The sequence below is a fragment of the Clinocottus analis genome, unplaced genomic scaffold (assembly GCF_023055335.1).
Source record: "Clinocottus analis isolate CAN_PGR_092001 unplaced genomic scaffold, fCliAna1.0.p SCAF_62, whole genome shotgun sequence".
Classification (NCBI taxonomy): Eukaryota; Metazoa; Chordata; class Actinopteri; order Perciformes; family Cottidae; genus Clinocottus; species Clinocottus analis.
In genome coordinates this window covers 318,055-340,775 of record NW_027176221.1, presented here as the reverse complement: position 1 = coordinate 340,775, position 22,721 = coordinate 318,055, and the positions used below count along the sequence as shown (strand labels likewise).

General features: G+C 43.6%; 1 protein-coding gene across 3 annotated transcripts in view; it reads left to right on the top strand.

Moving 5' to 3' along the window:
* The first annotated feature begins 3,490 nt into the window (after window positions 1-3,490).
* acap2b (ArfGAP with coiled-coil, ankyrin repeat and PH domains 2b) overlaps window positions 3,491-22,721 on the top strand; it is a 36,103-nt gene continuing 16,872 nt past the window's right edge. For all 3 annotated transcript variants that reach the window (XM_068604151.1, XM_068604152.1, XM_068604150.1), the window contains exons 1-8: window positions 3,491-3,927; window positions 13,342-13,399; window positions 15,689-15,808; window positions 16,416-16,469; window positions 18,104-18,162; window positions 19,099-19,282; window positions 21,360-21,404; window positions 21,480-21,575. In XM_068604151.1, the coding sequence (XP_068460252.1) occupies window positions 3,875-3,927; window positions 13,342-13,399; window positions 15,689-15,808; window positions 16,416-16,469; window positions 18,104-18,162; window positions 19,099-19,282; window positions 21,360-21,404; window positions 21,480-21,575 (669 nt within the window). In that variant the 5' untranslated portion in view covers window positions 3,491-3,874. The remainder of the gene's footprint in view (window positions 3,928-13,341; window positions 13,400-15,688; window positions 15,809-16,415; window positions 16,470-18,103; window positions 18,163-19,098; window positions 19,283-21,359; window positions 21,405-21,479; window positions 21,576-22,721) is intronic.

Here is a 22,721-nt window from a genome sequence, read left to right as displayed (position 1 = left end):
CCTGCATAATCTAAATGTCATGGTAAACAAACCTCCACATTTGACATCATACAGAACTTAAATACATACTTAATATGTAACTTCACTGACACGTGCACGCTGTGGCGTCTCACATTGACGCTTGCAGTCAATCAAATTGCTTTTTGTTTAAGATCAAGTAAAACATCACAGACCGTAATTATTATTATTATTATATTATTGCCCCATAACTTCATATTTACTTCTCTCTTTGCAAGCAAGAAAACAACACCTCAATTTAAATTTGGGCTTTTAAACAGAACAAACATGGATACCTCGTAACACCAGACAGTCGGCCTTTATTTCTAAATTGACAATCCTTTCAGTAAAAACACATTCAAATTGGCACGAAACTGTTCAGCTGAACTGAGGCTCCGGTTCCGCTGTGTTTGGTGGCCTCAGCAGGAGGGAACGAGTCGGCACGCCACACTGGTGGCTGCTGCTGTGAGGGACAGTACTGAGGTCAGGGGTCAGGGTTTGGGATTAGGATTAGGAGCTGCTGAGAACAGCACAGCGTCCCGTCTTTAAGGAGCTGCGGCTCTCAGCTGCAGGCTCTTAATGTTTGACAAAGAGGAAATCAACGTTCTGGCTCACATGATGCGTGAAGTTGTCTTCTTGTTGCACGGGAGCTTCAGCAGACATAATTGTGTGTAATTTCATTTGAGGAAAGGTAAAACATCTACTTTGTGTTCATTTCTCACCTGGCGTCATCACATTTGATCTAAAGTTGTCGGATCTCCTTCAGTGTCTCGTACGACGCAGCGTGGGAACGTCAAAGAAAAGTTGTTATTGATGCGACGTGAAGTCGACAAAGTTGTCTCAATAAAGTCTTTAATTGTTGCATTTGACAAAAGTATTAAGGGGAAAAGACTCTGGTGGCGGGACCTTCATTGCACTGGTGTAGTTGTTGACTGTCGCGTTCAGGGGGAGTTCTTCTCCTGTGACTGCGATACACTGAACGCCTTCACTGACTCAGAGGGCGAGAACCCAGCGGCTGAGAGGAAAGTATGTGAACCCTGAGTGTGTCTTGTGTTGTATTGTGTGTTCATTTTCTTCTGACCCTTTAATTCCTCACGGATTAGAAGTGTTGAGCTCTTTATATGGAAATACAAAAGATCCCAGAGCAACAGAGACTTCTGCAAACGTCGCGTTGTTCTTGTAGTTTAGTATTTGGTGGTGGGTTTTTCTCCATGATAGAGGTCAGTGCAACTTCCTTTCGGCCGTTTCTACCAATCAACGAGCTCACATCTGAGCAGTTAATTAGCACACATCATTTTAGAGATACAGGAATAGGACATTTATAATACATGATACATATTTTGACAATACTGTTATCTTCTAATCAAACTGACTTTTGTGAGCAGACGACTGCAGAGAAGTTTGGTTCATGTTCTCACGACAAAAAGGACAAATTTCCAAGACGTGACTGAGGTGATCACCCTGTAGGTGGTCATTACCTGTCAAATGTGCCTCTTATGTATTTATGTACATGTGTGTAAAATGGACTGGCTATGCTCTGTGTTACCGTTTTACTTTTGCCTCACGTGTCCTCCGTCTCGCTTTTTGTCATCGCACCACTTCTGCCCCGTTTGCTTTGTTTTCTAAGAATCACAGACTGTTGAACTCTGTCGGTCTGAATCCTCGTGTTTTTGTATTTCAAGTTTGCATGTCCTACTCATCGGATTGTGTTTATTCTGTTTAGTTTTTTGTCTCCTATCATTAAATAAATGTTGTTGGGAACAAGTGTGTGTGATGGATCTGAAGAGTCGGACGCCTAAATGTTGAATGAAGCAGAAAATCATTCACTGACTGTCTGATGAAGCCTCTAAAGGGATGGAGTTAGTTTTCCTCTTTGCACAAACAAAGGTCCTTTCTTTAGGGCTATGATTACGTTTTTTTCTTCTCCTTTTCTCTTGTTACTCACTGATGAAAATCTGTCGTCAACAGATTATCATCTATCTTGGCAGTGATTTGAAAAGTACTTTTTTGAATTATTTTTTTTCAGAAAAGTACCTTTACAAAATTGACTTTACACACATTACACATTTTAATTAAGTTTGACTTAATGTTAAATCTGTTTAAAGCATGGAAATTATATTGCAAATATTTCTAAATGAATAGTTATTCCATCTCAACACCCGGCCCACCTCGTTGGACTGTTAATTAGTTGTACATTCTTACTTTAAAAGTAAAATCATGTTTCAAGCCTTTGCTTGTTGTTTTTACCTACTATTGTGGTAAATAAATGCAGACTGGTTCCCTGACCAAAAAAAACCCATCTAAGAATGTTTGTGGTCTTTAATAGAAATAAATAGAAACAAAGCAACATTGAAATGTGATGAAGTACCAGTCGTCTATCTCAGAATGTTCCACCTTTTGTTGTCGGTGTGATAATGTTACATAATGCGATACACGTCCAGTTAGTTTGGATATTGCAATAACATTTTTTAAATTATAACTATATATACAAAATACATTTGAATACACGCACGAGAGGTCATCTTTGAAATGACAGTACCCCCTCTAACCACTAGACGACGCTGTTGTGCAACGTATCCAGCATTCCCGTTGGTTTTCTAGTAATTCTAATAGGATCAAACCGGGAACTGTTCGTACAAGATTATCGCTCATGTTTGCTGTTGAGGGTTTACAGCGGAGAATTACAGCATATTCTAGTGTTTCATTCAAATGCAAAACACGCGTTTCAACGCAAGCGGATTTGAATATACATTTAAATGTTGAACGTATTCGTCTTGTTAAAGTTTGTAGTTCGTGTATCATTTGTTAATAAATCTACAGAGTAAAGTACGGAGGAGTAAAGGAGGAGGCGTCTGTCAACTGACGCAAAGATCGTGTAGAAACATACAGAGGCATCGCTCTTAGTTTTCGTGGACATCATTTTTCACCTAGTTGCAAATCGTATTTATAAGTGTTATAAATGTTCAAAGGAAGTTTTTATTTTATTTTCCAATAAGAGTAATTATTCAACTTCTACTTCAAGTTTAACGGAACACATTTGCCTTTATAATGAAATGTGTCCTGTCAACAGCAAAGAAGGTGAAACTGGAGGAGATAACTGAAAATGACATTTCTCATGATATTGTGATTGTATAATATTGTCCTGACCTGAACAATATACATATATGAGTCTGGAAATATCGGAGAAAAAAAATGTAACTTTGACACTCGAGAGAAAATCAATAGTTTTTGTCACTTTGGATTACAGAATTTGTTTTTATTTCCTTAACATTTGAACAGACTTCGGTTACAAGATGGAGCTCCTATTTTGTTCACTAGGAGTCTATATTCACAGGCACGTGCAAGTCCTTAATGTTTTTACCCTTTTATGATTGTTTTCAATATTTTTCTTGTCATACTTATTTCTGTTGCACATGCGCTCTGGACAGTGATCCCTCTTCCCCCCGCTCCCGCATAGACGATCTTTGAGCGAGGCAGTAGTATCCGCGCTGAAGAACAGGATCCTCTCCCACTGGGTGCTGTGACCTACCGACGACACTTTCTGCTTTTCCTGGGACCGCTGCGTGTGAAATAGTTTCCTCGTCGCGTTTTTAAGGCGATTCCACATTGTCAACACACCGTCGTTTTATGGTCGCGCTGCCACGACCTCTTTCTAATCGTAGCCGCCGGCCGTTGGGGCTTTTAGCCGGCTAGCAGAGCGGTGACGGAGAGCAGACAGCCGGTCGGACGGACGGAGGGAGGGAGGGAGGGAAGGAAGGAAGGAAGGAAGGAAGGAGGGAGGGACACGTTAGCAAACGAGCTAATCAGTCGGGATTAACTGTCTTTAATCAAAGAACAGCGCAGAAAGTCTGCGGGTTCTTTACTCACTGCGGCAAACATGAAGATCACCGTGGATTTTGAGGAATGTTTGAAGGACTCCCCGCGATTCAGGTTAGTGCTGCTTGTGTGTGTGTGTGTGTGTGTGTGTGTGTGTGTGTGTGTGTGTGTGTGTGTGTGTGTGTGTGTGTGTGTGTGTGTCTTCCTGTTAGTGGTTATGTTTGTGTAAAGTTAACTAGGAGCTAGCTTCCCGCTAACTCGAGCTAACCAGCAGTAACTAGCCGTTGGCTGCTTCTGCGGCCACTTTTCTATTCGTGTCTCGCAGCGCGAGGCCACCGGAAACCAACACGACCCGCTGGTCTGCTGTTTTTATGTATATAAATTATGTGAAATATGTATTAAACATGAATGCGTCTGTGCTATTAACCTTAATTTGCCCTTGTTTAAACAATGTCAAGCGTACAGAATGAGCGCGTGCAACTCTTTCCCGCTGGTCCTTACTTACTACTCTGCTGCGTTTGACGACCTTATTGTCAAATGGACATAAAGTGAAACTACAGAGGAAAACAATAATATTTTGCAGCTACTCGCTGACTGTGTTTACCTGCATGCACACGAATACACAGTATCGTTATTCTGTGACAATAGTTTGATTTAACAGGTATTTGATCATGTGTTTGTTTTTTGGGTGGGGAGGGGGTTGTAAGTGCGTAATACAATATGTCGATATGTGATGTCATTGTGACATGATTATATTGCAAGACTATCAATTATCATGTTGAACTGTCGACCTGCCCTGACTGGAATGAAATACTCTTGTCGGCTTGTATTGGACACAACGGTTTAACTATTATTTCATCCTTCAGTTATTTTCTCCATTAGTCAAGTAATTGTTTCACAAAGTTAACACATTGTGAAAGTCCAACAACTCAAATTCAGATGAATATTGTTAAAGACCCAGTGAAATCACATTTAAGAAGATGCGACTTGAGTGATAAAGTTGCTGATTACTTTTCTGTGGACTGACCAGTCATTAACGGGATGAGCAGCAAAGGGCTTTCCCTTCTTCTCCAACGAGCCACTTCAAGTGGACCATCTTAAAACTCATCATCCATTGTAAGCGTTCGCATGAAGGGAATAATGGCAGCCTCCACTTAAACGTGTAAATGTGCCGTATTCCTGGCAGCAGTGATGCTTCTCACATCATCACTCGCCACAACTTATTTTTTCACTTGAAAGCTGTGAAAATGTTCTGTTTGCTGTCAACTTCCTCCTCACTTTCTGTGCGTTTTCCAGAGATTTGAGAAAGCGCCTCCTTCCTCCCTGAGCTCCACTAACGCTGCAACATCCTCTCTCAAAAACCAGCTCCAGATGTTGACATGCAGAGCTTTTAGAAAGGGGAACTTCCCAGTCAGCTGTGTGACTTCGTTTGAGTCTCTGGTGACCTACATCCCTGAGTGTCACCAAGCTGCTTATGCATGAGCATCTCGTCCTCTTTTTACTTTTATACATTTATCTTCAGACAAGCAATCTCATCGGTCAAGTATTTTTTTTTAACCCTTGGTGGTTCGACTTGCAAGTTTGGGACAGAGTCTTTGGATTTCCTTTCCTTCTTTGCATCATCACGTCATCTCCATACTCACCGGCCTGCAGACAGTTAGAAGTCGTACATTTCATCAACAAAGCAAAGAAACTACTTGAGGCGGCCGACCGCAGACGGAGGATGTGGTGAACATATATTGTTTGTCTGAAACCGGTAGCCATTCAGTCCATAATTGAAAGCCTTTTCCCGTAGACTTCTCAGCCGCTTCTTCCCCAGTGAAAGTCATTTGTGTACAAGACTTGAGCCCTGATTGTTCATATTAAGTCAGTAATGCCCAGTTTCAACATCTGCATGAGTTACAGCGGCATCATTCTTCTCCTTCAGGGGTTTTCATGCCTTTGTGTTATTCCAGCATGGCTCCACCTGCTATCTACTGGATTAATGAACACATTCTCTTGTATCAGTAGTATTGTAAACAACTGAAACAGTTTATTAATATTTAGTTGATTGACAGAAGTATTTAGCAACTATTTTGATAATCCCATTTTCAAGCAAATATCCCAAATGCCAGTTCCAGTTTCTACATTTTGAGGATTAGCAGGTTTTCTCTGTTTTATATGATCATAAATCCATTTCCCATGATTCTTTGCAACAGGATTCCAGCTGGTCCCACCGCTCTCTATATTTTTAGTGCCCTTTGTCCTTTTACGAGAGTCATCTCAACTTTTCCTGAATGCAAATCCACTGTGGGTTCATCCTGACGCGTCGGGTCTGAGCTTCACGGCTCAGTTTTCCACGTTGACCGTCATCGTTTGACTCTTATTTTTCCACCGCCAGCTTGTTATGTTTGGCCCGAGAAGAGGACAGTGAGAGAGAATGGATGAAAACGCAGATACACAGCAGCGTGCAGCAGCTCTCACTCAACATCTGTTTCCATTTTGGTGTTTGCTTTCAACTTTGTGCCAGAGAAAAAGAATCTGGAGCCCCCAAATGTGGAGAGGGTTGTTTTCAACTGGTAATTTGGCACACCCTATACTCTGTCGTCTTCATTTTAGTTTGGAAGTTGTAGTTTGGAAGTTGTCTTGCTTTCAGCTCGGAGGAGAAATGCACAAAGGCAAAAATGCTGTATTTTTGTCAGTAAACTCTGGTCGCATGGTTTTCCACTTGGAAACCGACTCGGTCTCCGTTGGCTCAGTGGCCGGGGCTTTTCCCCCCACATGTACAGAAGAACATATCAAACTTATTTAATAGGATTGTTTTCCCTGCTTGGCCCCAGAGGAGGCTGCATGGTGCAGTGGATGTTGTAGGTCAGCAGTGTGTCGTTTGCATTGTCTTCTGGTTAAGAACTATAATGTTGACCAAAACTCAGTGGACCTGAAATGTTAAAACATCTGATTCTAAGTAGACCACACAAGAAAGTATCAAGCAACACCAAGAGATGAGAACATAAAGCGCCACAAGAGGAGCATGGATATGTTTTTATACCTATTAGAGATGCACTGCCCAAAGGTGATCTTATTTCTGTAACTAACCGCTTCTTAATCTTAATAACATGATTACTCGCTCCTGATTGGTTTTGCTGATTCTGAGCCCGGCGGCGTGCCATGAGGTCACCGGTCCACCAGCCTGTCTGCAGTTTCCTCTGCGTCACCGAGCTGTTGAGCCCATAACGTTCAATCTGTGGCACAGAAGCCACAGCGGCTGCTTGCTGTCCCATGGTCGTATGCTATTTCTACCAACTCCTGACATTTGTAGGCTTAACATTTAATCAATTTAATTTAAACAAGTGTGTTGTAGGTCAATACAATAAGTAATGGTTGGTTTTAGCCCCTCGTCGCTGTCAAAGTCCTCACAGTGGACTGTTCGTCTGGTTCTTCTTCCAGATGATGTCAGACACCAGAAGCTGAGGAGGTCAAACAAAATGTTTATTCATGACAGTAACACAGGCTCTTTGAGCGTCCTGCTAGTTGCTGTCTATATTTAAGCAATGACCTCACCTTGTTGCTGTGGAAGCTTGTGAGCTTAATGGTGAGTTTTCACCACAGCCCCTCTCTTCCATATCACCACCGCTCTAACAATCACAGGATCTTCGTCACAGCTCTGAAGCTCTGGCCATTCTTCACATTTCCATCCACAGGAGCAGATCTCAGTGTGATGGTGGAGCATTTTCCTCCACTGTCTCATGGCAGAAAAACAAATAAACAAACCCCTCGTGTAATCTTTCTATACGTTGAACCGTTACTGAAGGCGGAGGCCACAGAGGGAAGAAGAGATGTGAAACTGATCTGGACGTGAGGTCGTTCCAAACATAATTGGAAAACATCAAAGGGGAGTTGTAATGCGTAACTTTTCAGCTGTCAGACATCTTAACTGGATTAGTTCTAGTCATTTTAATAGTAAGCCTGCTTTTGAGCTGTATTACGTAGGAATAAATAGATACGGGATTATGCTCCATGTTGGCAGATGCTGAACATTAAAAGACTCAGTTAAGGGCAGAAGCAGAAAGAGTGACGTTCGACTTTAAGTGTGAGATATTTTCATCATCAAGTAATCTGTCCACCTTGGACTCAATTTATCTTATTTTAAATAGTATATAGGTGGAGGCTTCAAATTAGCTCAGCTGCTCTGTGATATTCATTTATCTCTGTTAGGTTTGTTTATTTTATTCAGATAAAATAATAACAACACAGAGGTAATTATAATTTTGGTAAAGCAAAATGATCCAAACATTAGCTGGTTGAAATCTGATGTTTTTCTCTTATTAGAAGATTTAATTATTAACAAATATCTGTGATTGAACTAAAATGAACTCAAACACTGATACCTGTTTTAATCTGACTTGAACTTACTTTGTTTACAAGTTATTTTTTTAGCAGACCAATATGAAACTGTCTTTTCGTCTGGGCATATATATATATATATATATATATATATATATATATATATATATAGATATAGATATAGATATAGATAGATATAGATTGATTGATTGATTTATTAGTGGATCAGCATCCCTTTGCATGCTCTTGGTCAACTTGAAATGAAACAGGACCACGCGTTCCCTCCATGATGCTGAGTTGGCATCTTTACACTGATGTGGTTTACATAGAAAGCTTCTTCTTCTCATGTGATTCATCCACACGTCTCTCTTTAGCCTTCAGACTCACACCCAAACAGCACTGAGACCAGAAGTCTTAGTTTCCTGATTTATAATCTTCCATTTTGATAAAAAGTGAGTGATGATTTGCTGCTGTTTCCTTCTCTGCTGTATTGACTCACTGCAGCTCAGCTTTGTCGCAGTGAGTCCTCTCAGCCGTAAACTTCTACACATGTGGCAGATCTAATTTCCTTTGGTGCTGAATCAGTAAAGCCGGACACTTTGTAGTCGCAGCAAATACTTAAAGCTACATCCATGAACTCTGAATCATTTACTTCTTTAATAAAGGAAGATTTGACCAAGTTAGAAATGTTGGTGTCAACTTAGAAAACCAAACAAAAGGTTCCTAAAACTCAAATGTACCTTTAATCAAAGACTTTAAGTCTGTAACCAGCTGACTAAGTAAATCAAATACAAGAACACAAAATCTCGTGGACCAAACAATGTTGTACGTTAGATAATACTTCATACGGTGAGGATTCAGTTTCAGAACACATGGCTTAACTGACTTTGCTCCAAAACATTTAAAAGCAAGGTAGCCTCATGGGTAACGTCATGTTGTCCGGTTTATTTATGAGATTGCCTCCTGATGAAATCTTCTCCTCATGTCTTCCTGTCTGCTTTGGCGGCTGCTGCCTGGTCTGGTTTGCAGAAGCAGACATCAGCTGTTTGGCCAGAAGCAGAATCTCTGCATCAACCGGCCGGTCCGCTTATCACCGTGTAGACTATCACACAAAGATCTTATTGACGCACAATGCAGCGATGAGACGACACTGCAGCTCTATACGGAGAATGAGGAACTTTGTCTGTATTTTGTAGGACAACAAAACCGCTTCCTCTTTGCCTGGTTTAGCACTCGTTTAATAAATTCATTTACCTTGAAGTTAGGAAATGTGCCATATCTCTTTGTTTTAAGGCTTTCAGTGTGTTCAGAATAATCTCCGCCGAGCCTCAGAGTCATCTCTCATAGCCTTCAGCAGAATATTTGCTCTCTTCACCCCCAAAAATATTTTTTTTGTGGCACCTTGGCGACAGATATGAGACATGTATTTATCTCTGCCTGGTTATTGTTCAGCAGAGCTGCAGCCCCCCTCACTACACGTCTTCACCAGCCTGTAGATGCATGTTTCACCTGTAAGATCCACATAATAATCATGTCTTCACATCACGGGTGATAAACACATTTTCTGGTCTGAGTTCTGTTATAAAATTGTGGCGCATTAGTGCCACAATTTAGCTCTTTGTAGCTTCTAAAACAATAAAGCACACGTGTTTTTGAACATCTCTGGAGAACAGCGTTTACATTACAACATGTTATCTCTTTATTTAAGATAAAGAAATGTATACCGAGGTATGTGTAGTTTATAACCCTGGGTAGCAGGTCTGTGTAGCTCAGTGCAGGTGCAGCAGTGTTATCTGTGTTCTCATAACTGACAAATACCTGAAAGCAAAGTATAACAAGCTATTGACGGACTGGAGCCATAAAGAAACCTGCCCCCCCCGCGCCATGCCTCCATTATTATTTACTTCACCTGATCTTCATCTGGTTCAGGATGAAATCCTTCACGTCAGCGTTAAACGTTTCAGAGTAGCTGGAGGGACTTTTCAGATGAACTGTGACCCCTGATGGGACGGATCCTCTAGTCCTGTTGGGAACAAACCATTAAAACCAGCGAGCCCGGCAGAGGCTACTCTGCAAAGCGTGTTGATCATATGAAGTGTGTTTTCTAGGAGTCTGTAGACAAACACAAGTGAGGAAAGACGTGTTGGTGGGTTGGAATATAAAGTGTGTGTTGTCTCCAGCTTCCTGCTGCTCATCATGCAGACTGGAGCAGCTCCATGTCAGAGCTGTGGGCAGCGGCCAGATCTCCATGCTGCCTGGGCCTCCTTTCTCCTCCTGTCAGCACTTTCACACGTCCACCCTGCAGGCTCCAGTTTCAACATTACAAGGAAGTAGTCATGTTCTCGTGGTTGCATAGAGAGCCAGAGAGCAACTGACTAACATAGGATTTTGATTAGATTTCCAAGGCACATGGTTCTAAAGCATGAGGTTGTTTTCCAGGGAAAGATGGCTGAGCGTACCTTCAAGTCCCTCCTTGTCCACATTCAGACCTGGGAGCTGCTCCAAGTGTGTCCTGTTGTTTGCCGCTCAGAAGCTGCAAAGACTAAGGCTTTCATTGAGGACAAAGCATCAGGCGGTGCTGAGAGAATAAAAGATATTCGTAGATGAAAAGCTGTACAGAATCGGCTTACAGCATGTATTTTTATATAAATTGATAATTGCAAGGCAATTCCTTAATCATAAAGCTTTTTTTGTTATTGATTATTCAAGGTATTTTGTGGTTGCCTTTGTATAGGAGTGATATTAGTTATCCTTCATTTTCATTTATCCCTGAAGGGTTTTAAAATCCCACCCAAATCTTCCAAGGAAGTCCAATCTGGGACGCTGCTCTGTGAAAGCTTTGGTTGCTGGTAAGATTGGCAAAAACCAAGGACTGCAGCTTGTACTTACTCCTGTCAATCCTGCATTTACACCAGCAGAATATCCAGCGTGGTATTGTAAATACCTTTAAATCAAACACTCAGACACCAGAACCAGAACCTCCTCTGAGATAAGTGAAAGAAATGGACTTTGCCCGAAGAGACTGACTAACGCAGACATGCTTTTGAGCAGGATTAGTGTCTCTGAGAGAAAGACGAGCTCTTTATTGCTCTTTATTGCTCTGGACCTCGGCCCTCTGTATTTATTCAAGCTTTTAGTTCATTCCCTGTTTTGGGGTTAACAAAGTGTAACTGCTCTACAGTGATGTTCTCATGAAGTATTAAAGTATGAGGCATTTCTTGTAAAGCAGGTTTGTTGCATTATAAAGTACAGAAGATATAATGCTCTGAGTTAACTGTTGTTTCTTGGTCTTCAAGTTACCTTCTGCATCGTGCTGCTGATGCTGCTGGTCACACAGGACGTCCTCTCTTTGTCTTATTCACATGTGAGCTCCTGCAGCAACCTGAAGGTGGAGGAGTCTTTGAGTCCATGACCAGCGTGAAGCTGCATTCAGGAGCGCTGTTGGATAATTGTTGGTTATGAACGTTGGAATTGATCCATTGTGATGTTTTCATGCTGCCTACGCGACCAGGAGACAGAACTCTGTGTTTCAGCTGAACTCAGGTTACGCAATCAGAAGAGAAAGCAACTCGCTCAGCAAGTAGAAACTGACCCGCTTCTGTCAAATATAATCTATTCTACTTGTTACTTATGACTCAATAATTATGCTTCTACCAATAGAGTGCCTTAGATTCAGTCTGAACTATGAACACATGAATCCTCCTGATGCTCAGTCAGCTCTACTTTCCCCTGAATGACCAGATGTCAGTGTGACAACAAACAGCTGGAGGGGTTTGGGAAATGCCACCCGCTGCTACTGCCGGGCTCCTCTGTCACTCACTCACTCACTCACTCACTCACTCACTCACTCACCCGCTGCTACTGCCGGGCTCCTCTGTCACTCACTCACTCACTCACTCACTCACTCACTCACTCACTCACCCGCTGCTACTGCCGGGCTCCTCTGTCACTCACTCACTCACTCACTCACTCACTCACTCACTCACTCACTCACTCACTCACTCACTCACCCGCTGCTACTGCCGGGCTCCTCTGTCACTCACTCACTCACTCACTCACTCACTCACTCACTCACTCACTCACCCGCTGCTACTGCCGGGCTCCTCTGTCACTCACTCACTCACTCACTCACTCACTCACTCACTCACTCACTCACCCGCTGCTACTGCCGGGCTCCTCTGTCACTCACTCACTCACTCACTCACTCACTCACTCGCTCACTCTTTGAATGTGTAAAGAAACTGCAGCAGAGATTTCTTCTCTGTTGATCTGTACTTGTGTGTTTCTCTTCATGTGTGAGTCTGTGACGAGTGTTCAACACAAACTGTCCTCAGGCCGGAAATGTTACACCATGAAAACTGATCTGATGTGAGTTCACTGTGTGAACCGTACAGAGCCTCTACCACGCTGGATGAAGCGAACACGCTAACAGGCTAACACGCTAACACGCTAACACGTCTAACACGTCTAACACATGAACACGTCTAACACGTCTAACACGTCTAACACGTCTAACACATGAACACGTCTAACACATGAACACGTCTAACACATGAACACATGAACACGTCTAACACGTCTAACACGCTAACACATCTAACACGCTAACACGTCGTGTAACTGCATAGATTAATCTCCAGCATGAGAGCTGATTGGTCGGCCGTGGCGATGGTTTCCTCGCCGGCTCGTGGCTGTTGGTCCTGTGGAGAAGCGATCTGTTCTTTGTCACTTTGCAAGAGGGGCCTGCCAGACCTGAGCCCTGCGGCGTTACCCAGCATGCAGCGCTGCCTCTGCTGGTGTGTGTTTCTGCACATGTTGTGAGTCAGTGCACCATAGAAGTGTGTACTGGTATGTTTTGTAGTGTTTTATTGTAGAAAACTGGCTTTTTGGTGAAATTGCATTGTTACATTGGTTAACATGTTCATATAAAATATTAAAGGCAAATATTTTTTCCCATAAACATCGAGCATGATTCCATTAATGTGGTGAAATAATAAAGATATGTCATAAATAATTGCAGTGTTTTAAAGCCTTGTATGCCTGTGCTGTAGTTTATTATCTTCAAGGTTTACTGTCTTTTGCTCCATGTGAGTAATGAGGACAAACGTTTTAGAAATGACTTTTATCTTCATTCCCCTGCCGGCGTGTGAACGCCTCTGTGTCAGGAGTGAACACTTGATTTAAACGTACTTGTGTCCTTCACAGAGCGACCATAGAGGAAGTGGAGGGCGATGTGTGTGAGTTGGAGTCCAAGCTCGACAAAGTGAGTACACCATGATGAACACTGCTGAGTTTGTTCTGAAGTGTGAGCTGTCTTCCCCCGGCCTTGAAAAGACTCTCGTATGAACACTGAGCACCTCACTTTCCCTTTAATGAAGTGTATGTGTGTGTGAAGAAACCTGTTGCGCTGTAGTGCAGAATGCTCTTCTCTGATTGGACGGCCCGTCATCCTGAAGCTGATCATCACACGGTGGGAAGTGGACGTCAGCGTCCAGCTAGGTGGCGCTTTACCTGAGTTCCCCTCATGAGCCTTCAGTCATTTGTTTTTCTAAATCATAGCATGTGAATCTGTTCTGGCCGCGACCACAGAGAGTAAACATTTTAACATGTGTTTGTGTTGTTTTTGTCCCAAACTGCGACGGTAAAACAAGGTTATCGTGTTGCTCCTGTGCATAACAGCTTTTAGCTCATTTCTTTCGTGCCGACTTTCTCAGGAACTCTGTTGTTTCCTGTTGTTCACATGTTTTCTCTGCTCGTGAGCCTCGGCACAGTTCATCCCCACCAGTCTGCTCATGTCAACTAAACGTTATAAACCGAACAAACACACTGGTTTTAATCAGAACTTGTGTTTTTGCCCTGAAGGCAAACTAATCTTTCCCCATCGGATCAGAGCTGAGAGGATTTCCACTCGCTGAGGGCCAGACCTCCAGCTCGCTGGATCCCACTTCATTGCTCCTGGACTTCAAGTCTGCTCCTCCTCCTGCTCCTCCTCCTCCTCCTGCTGCTCCTCCTCCTGCTCCTCCTGCTGCTCCTCCTCCTGCTCCTCCTCCTGCTCCTCTTCCTCCTGCTCCTCCTGCTGCTCCTCCTCCTGCTCCTCCTGCTGCTCCTCCTCCTCCTCCTGCTCCTCCTCCTCCTCTTCCTCCTGCTCCTCCTGCTGCTCCTCCTCTTCCTCCTCCTGCTGCTCCTCCTCTTCTTCCTCCTCACCCCACCTCTGACTCACTTCCCCTCTTGCTCTGGAGAGGAAGTGTGTGTGTGTGTGTGTGTGTGTGTGTGTGTGTGTGTGTGTGTGTGTGTGTGTGTGTGTGTGTGTGTGTGTGTGTGTGTGTGTGTGTGTGTGAGAAAGAGCTGAAGAGTCCACAGTTCAACTTTTCCTTTCAATATTCCCTCCAGACATGAACATTTGCAGCGTTTCTGTCAGAAACTGAGTCGATGTGGTTTCTGGAGCTCAGAAGCTTTTCCAACAGCCAGAAGACTGAAACAGCTGTTGTTGTTGTTGTTGTTGTTGTTTAGCTTCAGATGTTCTTACGGTTCAGGTCGGATATCTTTGACCTGCGGTTCATTTTCTGTGTAATGAAAGCTCCACTTTACGATGTCAAAGTTCCTTTTGAATTTAAACTCTTCAAAGGAAAATTAAAAGGTAAATCACACCTTCATGACGTTATGTTTTTGTTTGTAATGTTTTTGTTAAAGCTGTTTTAGACGACAACAAAAAACAAAGAGAAAAACAACTCTGATGTAATGGAGATCACTTGGGAAACACAGATTAGGATGATTAGTGTGAGATTAGCATGTGCCTGTTTGTTCAGGTTAAAATATTATCATGTTTGTATAAAAGACCAGCGCCTCACAGGTAAAGGAACCTTTTACCTTCTGGCCTTTGCTAACAATACAGGTAAACACAGGTAAAGGTTTACAGGTAAACACAGGTAAAGGTTTACAGGTAAACACAGGTAAAGGTTTACAGGTAAACACAGGTAAAGGTTTACAGGTAAACACAGGTAAACCTTTACCTGTAAATGTTTACAGGTAAAGGTTTGGGACTGAATTATTTAGTTCTTCAAACATGAAATATCTGTTATATGTTTTAAATAAAATGCCAAATTCTGAAGACGGCATCATTTAGATTAGTTTAAAATTGCTTATGACTTAAATATAGTTTGTTTTTTACTGTCTGATTCTGCTAAAGATGAATGTCAAACTGTTGAATCTGTATTCATCAGTTTTTATGTATTAATAACTCTGTAATCCAGGAAACTGCTCTGTCTGCTGTGTGGAGGCGGATGGAGAGCGGCCATCTTTAGTTGAGGGTTTACGTAATCTGGATTATCTTTGCCCCGATGAGTCCGCCTGCTAATCACAAAGAGACTGAAGAAGCACCAGTCGGCGGTTTGCTCTGCTGCAAGTGTACAACATCTGAACCCGATTTAACCTTTAAATGTCCTGCGTGGTGTCTGTGGTCTCTGGCTGGAGTTGTCCCACCTCTCCGCTGCTGTTCCTGCGTTTCTTCATCTTCGTCTTCACCTGCTCAGCATCTGCCTCCTTGTCTCTCTAGTTGGTGAAGTTGTGCATCGGGATGATCGATGCAGGAAAAGCCTACAACGCAGCCAACAAGCAGTTTGTCAGCGGGATCCGGGAGCTCGCCCTGCAGTCCACCAAAGATGAGGTCATCGAGGTAAACGACAACAACAACATGCTTTATCTGAATCAGAGGAAGTCGCCAACATTAGTTCTACTTCTATATAGTGGTCTTCATAGAGACGAGCGATTGTTGCATATTCAATATGGTTTTGCAGTTAGAAGAACAGTCAAACCATGGCTGACTTGTTCCAGAGACGAAGAGGACGACACTTCCTCTTCGTCTCTTAACGCGTTTCCATGCTGGACTGCAGATGATATTAGAATAAACACTGAGGCCTGGTGAAGCCTTGCGTGTGCAGCGGGTCTTGTCAGGGTCAGATGTTTAGTTTTCTCACATGAATTTTGCGAGGCCAGCACTTCCTGTCCGCCTTGTCTCTTCCCTCAGCGCCTCCGCTCTGCTCTGAAGGGCTGCTTGTGTTTGAAGGAGTAACTCAGCCAAAGCATTCTCTCCCAGTGTGGTGTTGTGTCTCAGAAAGACCACAGTTCCTGTGTAGCACACCTGTCCGACAGAAGAGTTTGTGCCTGCTGTTGCACTCCTGTATTGCACCTTAAGTAGTTTAAATACAGCCTGGTGTGTTGGCTTGTGTGTGATAGACTACCTCATGGGATGTCTCTTCATGGCTGTCCTCTTCTCTCCACAGTCCAGCCTCACAAAATTTGCCGAGAGCCTGCAGGAGATGATCAACTATCACACGGTATGTGAAACTGAATATATCGTCACTATTCCTTTTCTCCACGGCGACGGCCGGGTGAAGAAAGTCATCTTGACTCTGTCGGTTTATATTTACTGCTGAGAAGGACAGCAGCAGCCTGCCAGACAGACATCTGTGAGAGGAATACATATAAATAAATAATAAATACTTTAAAAAGGTCTTGTGATCGTCCTCGGTGTCCTTGAGCATAGATTACCTTTCATCTGCCTTCATGATTCAGAACGAGGACAAAGTGTTATAACACACTGCGGTCCGGTTGGATTCCATGGAAGTATAAACATGTGCAGACATTGTTCTCTATAAAAGTGGTTAAAGGGAAACCTTTGAGGTCAGAAGCATAACATACTCTTTTCTCTTGACTCGGTGGTTGAATGTCAACACAGCTTTGGGATTTGTTGGAACAGAAGTTACTTCTTCACCAGCATATGGAGTCCACGGGGAAGAGAGAGGGTTTTCCTGCCTCCCATGTTGTGGCATCTGTTGGACTAAATGGTGCGTTACTGAGGCAAACTCGGTCACGTCAATCCTTTACAACGTGGTCAGCATCCTGTTAGAAAGATCTGCACCTCCCTACTTGATCATTTCACAGCTGCACTACCAATACTGCTTCTTGTGGACAGAGGAATGGAAAGGGTTGACGGCACCGGGTCAATGTTTTGCAATGCGGCTGGCCTCCAGAGTGATGCACGTGTCCTCTTGGCTTTACATCACGCACTCTGCTTCCAACCACGAGGTCGGAATCCAACTCTCCACGGAGCCCTGGAGGACAGATCTGATGAGGTGTTTCCCAGAGTCCCTCGTTAGCTCCTCAGTCTCTCTGGGAACGAACGTGCCATTCAGACACGTTCTCTGTTGAGGAAAGCAGGCGCAGGGCGAGCTCCAGGCTTTTGTTCTGCAGAAGAGTTGGTCTCTGCTGTCTCGTGGTGTTTCCATTCGCTGCAGAACGTGTTCACAGTTCCCGGCGTCGCGCTGTCTGCGACATGCTTGTTGGAACCAACGGAGGTTTTGGCTCATTTGGCTCCGGGTTGAACAGACTGACCCTTGAAGCAGACTGTAACCTTCCAGATTAAAGGAGATACTGTACGTCTTCTGATTCAACAGCTGAGTCTTTCTTCACTGAAACGCGTCCCGGCTTCCTCGGCTCGACCCCGGAAGCCTGAGACGGTGACTCAGCAGCAGAAACTGTGGTCGCGTCAGCTGACTGTCGGAGAGGTTTTTGCCACTCAGCGATCTTTCCGCACATGATCCACTCAAACACAGCACTCATCTGTTTCCCGGCCACACGGCTCATGTTGTCGTCTGGCCTTCTCGCTGAAGCCCCGTGAGAGGTTTAAGAGTTCGACCTTTTGATGTTGCTCATTCTGAAGAAGCGTGCAGGTCCATGAGAGAATGAACCAGAAATAAGCAAATCCCGTCATTTCTCATGTTTCTTTCTGAGGGGAATCCCCAGGTCTCCTTGATTGAGTACATTTTGTTTCTAAATGCAGCTTTTGACGTTAACACAAATCCTCAGAATCAGAGGTTTTGATTGCTGGAAAGTGAACATATGCGTCAGCCTCCTGCACTTCTCAGAAGTGTTCATGAACGTTAAACACTCTTTCTTTCCCTCCTCACAGATATTATTCGATCAGGCCCAGAGATCAATCAAGACCCAGCTTCAAACATTTGTCAAAGAGTGAGTATTCATTGAAGAAGAAGCTTTTTACTCAGGATTGTATCCAGAAACGTGGAGAAGATATTTCATTCAGAAAGCCGCTGTTTTGAATATTGTGAACATACGTCAGACACTGGGAGTATCACATGAGCTAATGATCCACACAGTGCTTGTAAGGACTCAGTTATTAGTATAGTTGACAATATTTACCCTCATATCTCTGGGTTCAAAGCTGCTAATACAGCACTGAATTCCTGACTGCTGGTAGAAGCATTGGGCCTCCTGCTTCATGTCATTATCAGGATTAGCAGCTTTTCCTCTGCACACAAGGCTTAACACCCACATCAGCAGCAGCAGCAGCATTATTACTCACTGCCTCCTGCACCAACACGCATCGCACCAAAGAACCAAAGAGGGCCGCAAAGTCTGACCCCTTTTCCTTCTTCAAGTGTTTTCACTCTTAGTTACAGACACACAACCTGAAATAAGTCATTTTACAAAGTAATCTTGTTTTTAATCTTCTTGCATTTCTTCCTGACTAAGATTCATGAACCTTTAACCTTTAACCTTTAACCGTGTTCCTGTTGCCCGGCCATGGTTGTGTTGCTTCAGAGATAACTTTACTTCCTTTAACATTCCACCTTTCCCCTCACAACGTTGTTGACAACAAACACACTTGTCCTGTTGGACCTTGGGTAATAGTTATAATACTTTAGAGAGTTTTAAAGAGTCTTAAGAGTTTTAAAGAGTGTTAGCAATATTATATCTTAGAATATTTCCACTTTCAGTGTACAGATCAACAAACAACTAACGTGTAAAACCTTTATTCTCAAACCCAAATGAATCATTTGTATCTCGAGTGTAATCAACAGCAGATTATTTCCCTCTCCTTGTACAATTCATGCAGTTAATGTGAGGAGTTTGTCCTGATGAACTCGTCCTCTTTTCCTCCTTTAGTGACATCCGTAAGTTCAAAGAAGCCAAGAAGCATTTCGACAAAGTGAGCGAGGAGAAGGAAGGCGCGCTGATCAAGAACGCCCAGGCGCCTCGCAACAAGCAGCACGAGGTGGAGGAGGCCACCAACATCCTCACGGCCACGCGCAAGTGCTTCCGCCACATCGTGCTGGACTACGTCTTACAGGTGAGCGGCTGGCTGTGTGTTAACCTGTTGAACAGGCAGTGAACGCAACATGGCAGATGGTCTCTAGCGGGATCTTTGCTCACCTCATCTTCAGTGACATCACAGCGTCACTATACACCTTCAGTAAAAGTGTGTGAGAATGAGAGAAGTCCAGTGTAGTTCACACTGTGCCGTCATTGAATGTACTTCACATTTTACAGCCGGTGAATAAATACATGAGCTTCTCTGAAGAGAAGCAGAGAGATTGTTGACATGTTTACACTCTGGAGAAAACAGCAGCTGTTGAGTTACATTCAAATTATTAATTATTAATGACAACAGTTGACTTTTCAGAGGTTAAATTCTCTGTGAACTTAAATCTAGTTTTTAATTTAAACACTGCGTTTCTCCTTTTCTCCAAATCTGTTCCTTCTTTTCGTGCTTGAGTCAGTTCACATCTGGAGGATCTCTTTGTAATCAATCACATCTGGAGGATCTCTTTGTAATCAATCACATCTGGAGGATCTCTTTGTAATCATTGTCTCCACAGAAGCACTGGTGGGTGCTGCAGGCTGTAAGAGGCAGCAGCTGGTTATTGAAACTCACTCCAGAGAAGCAGACAATGCTTCATGAGCACAGATTTCTCCAAAATTAGATTTTGAAAAGAAACCACAAAGCAGGTTTCACAAAGGGTTTGGCAGTCTGATCTCCAACGAAGCCAGGCGGTGAGAATTATCTTTCCTTTGAGTCTGCTTATAAGAAATCTATGAACTCAAGAGCTTGCACAGCTGAAATTAATGAGTCTCCTTTTGAAAGTTTCACATTCAAGTCGCGCCGTCAGCACTTTTAAAAGCTGCTAACTTCTGCAGTTTGGTTGCAGGAAACATTCGGGACGGATTCTAACTTGATTTTTTTGTTCTTTTTAGATTGTTTTTGTGGCCTTTTTGCTTAATTATATAGTGCACAGTTACAGTGACATGCAAGATGGTAGAGGGAGGAAAATATATGAGAGGCTGTGAGCCAGACGTGCATTCATGACATTTTAAGAATGCAGCGTTTCACCCTTTTGTGCCACGCAGAACTATAAAATACTGAACTTTAAACGTTGGGTTTGCTTTATTGAATGTTGGTCAAGCCCAGAAAAAACAACATGTAAATGTAATGAACGAGGTTAAAAACACGGAGTAAAAGAGATGATCGAGCCGTCTGACTTCATGCGGCTGCAGCTTGAAATACAAACCAGTTAAACTTCACATGACATGGAGCCCAGCTGTCGTTAGTTGTTTTGCTGCTAAACAAACCTGCTCTCCCTCAGCCTCCATAGGGACTAATCAAGCCTAAATCCTTCTACCACAACTCACCAACCAATGGCCAGCAGCCTGCGCTCGTGACCCTGAGATGCACTTTGCGGTTTAACAGCGTCGCTCATCGCTGCCACGCCGATCTGAACTGCTAATTGAGCGTAATGGAGGGAAGGAGGCTTGTAAAAGATGTGACGCATCAGTCGCTGCGGCTCGTAGAGGCAAAAATAAGCTTCCTCCCCTGAGTGTGACTTCCATCTGTCGATAAACACGGCGAGTGTTTGGTGTTACTAAGAAACCTGCAGCCACAAGCAGGGATTCAAACCTTTTCAGTGGAATAAAATGTCCCAGTTTTCATCACCACTGAAGGAATGAAGGAAACCATGAGACCCTGAACACGCACGAGACGACTCATTCAGTGCATTACAACACACACACGCACACACACACACACACACGCACACACACGCACACACACACGCAGGAGACGTTCAGTGATGGTGAGCCTTTAACGGCTGCTCTGAGTCCAACATGAGGCACTGAGCGCCTCCTGCTGTCGTGAGGAGGAACTGAAGCTTTGGGGGGATTTTCTGCTTCAGTTTGATTCATTTCACGCTCGTCGACTTTCTTTCATTTGTTCTTAAGAAGTTATTTTTGTTTCATGTTTCGCATCTCACCTCATTTCCCCTCTTGTCTGAAGTTCTTTTGTCCTTTTTTCTTTTCTTGAATAAATGTCAGTTATCACTGAGATTTAGTTTCATTTAACTACTTCTCACAGTTGGTTTTGGTCTTTGCAGATCAATGTTCTTCAATCCAAGAGACGATCAGAAATCCTGAAATCAGTGAGTACAGTTTTCTTTCACATGAAATGTCAGTGTGGCAACTGGCTCTCTGAATATCCGGCGTCTCGTCCACAGATGTTGTCCTTCATGTACGCCCACCTGACGTTCTTCCATCAAGGATACGACCTCTTCAGCGAGCTGCAGCCTCTGATGAAGCAGCTGGGAGGACAGGTACTGTGTGTGTGTGTGTGTGTGTGTGTGTGTGTGTGTGTGTGTGTGTGTGTGTGTGTGTGTGTGTGTTGCAGCTGGGAGGACAGGTACAGTGACGTAGCTGCAGTCTGAGCAGCAACACACAAAGTTACTCTGCTGTTCCTCTCATGTCTGACTGCAAATCTTACAGAAGCCAGCCAATGTCATGTTTGGTCTTCTTACACAAGGGGTCGTTGGTTTACATCTCAACAATCATCAGGGAGCTGTGTGTGTGTGTGTGTGTGCGTGTGTGTGTGTGTGTGTGTGTGTGTGTGTGTGTGTGGTAAACACAGCCTTCCCTCTGAGGCCGGTTGTGCCTTGGAGATGTTTATCACAGTGGAGCTGCAGGAATGAGGAAGAGGAATGAGGAAGAGGAATGAGGAGGGATCTCTCAGCTGAGGGAACAAACACTTCTGAGGTCGATGCTGAAGGACCATAAACTCTGAGACTGGAGCTGTGAAAGAGCCGGACGAGAGGAGGATATTTTTAATTGTGTGCAGGACCAGAGAAGGAGTCTCATTGGAGAGCAGAAGAGGAGCAGAAGAGCAGAAGACACTTCCTGAGAGGAAAGACTTGTCAACATGTTTGTCTGAAGATTGAACCAAGAAAAAAAAATGAAACCAAGAAGCCGAAGAGTGTTTTTTATATGAGAAGTTGTTCTTCTGAAGTGGATTGGACAGAAGAGGCTGGTTTCTAACCCCCGAGCTCTGGAGGTGGAACCATCTGACGTTCTATCAAGAGACGGAGAACCAGAGAAAAGAGGGAACATAGAACCTACTTTAAAAACCAGATTATAGGAGAAGAAATGTAATCTCCTCAAAGCAAGACGTGATTGAAGTAGAATGGAAAGGCATGGACTGTAAACACTCAGGAGACAGGAAGGAGGGAAGGAGGGAAGGAGGGAAGGAGGGAAGGAGGGAAGGAGAGAAGGAGGGAAGAGAGAAGGAGGGAAGTGCAAAAGGCTGTTTTAGAAACTGGATCCTTGAAAAGAAAGAGAGGGCTACAGGAGTCTAACGGCGCTGAGGGGAGCAGAGACAAGAAGATTGAGGATTATTTCTTTTCTCCATCATGAAGCTGAAGCAGGTGGAGCGGCGCTGCAGGGAGGTGTGGAGGAGCTGCCAACAGGTC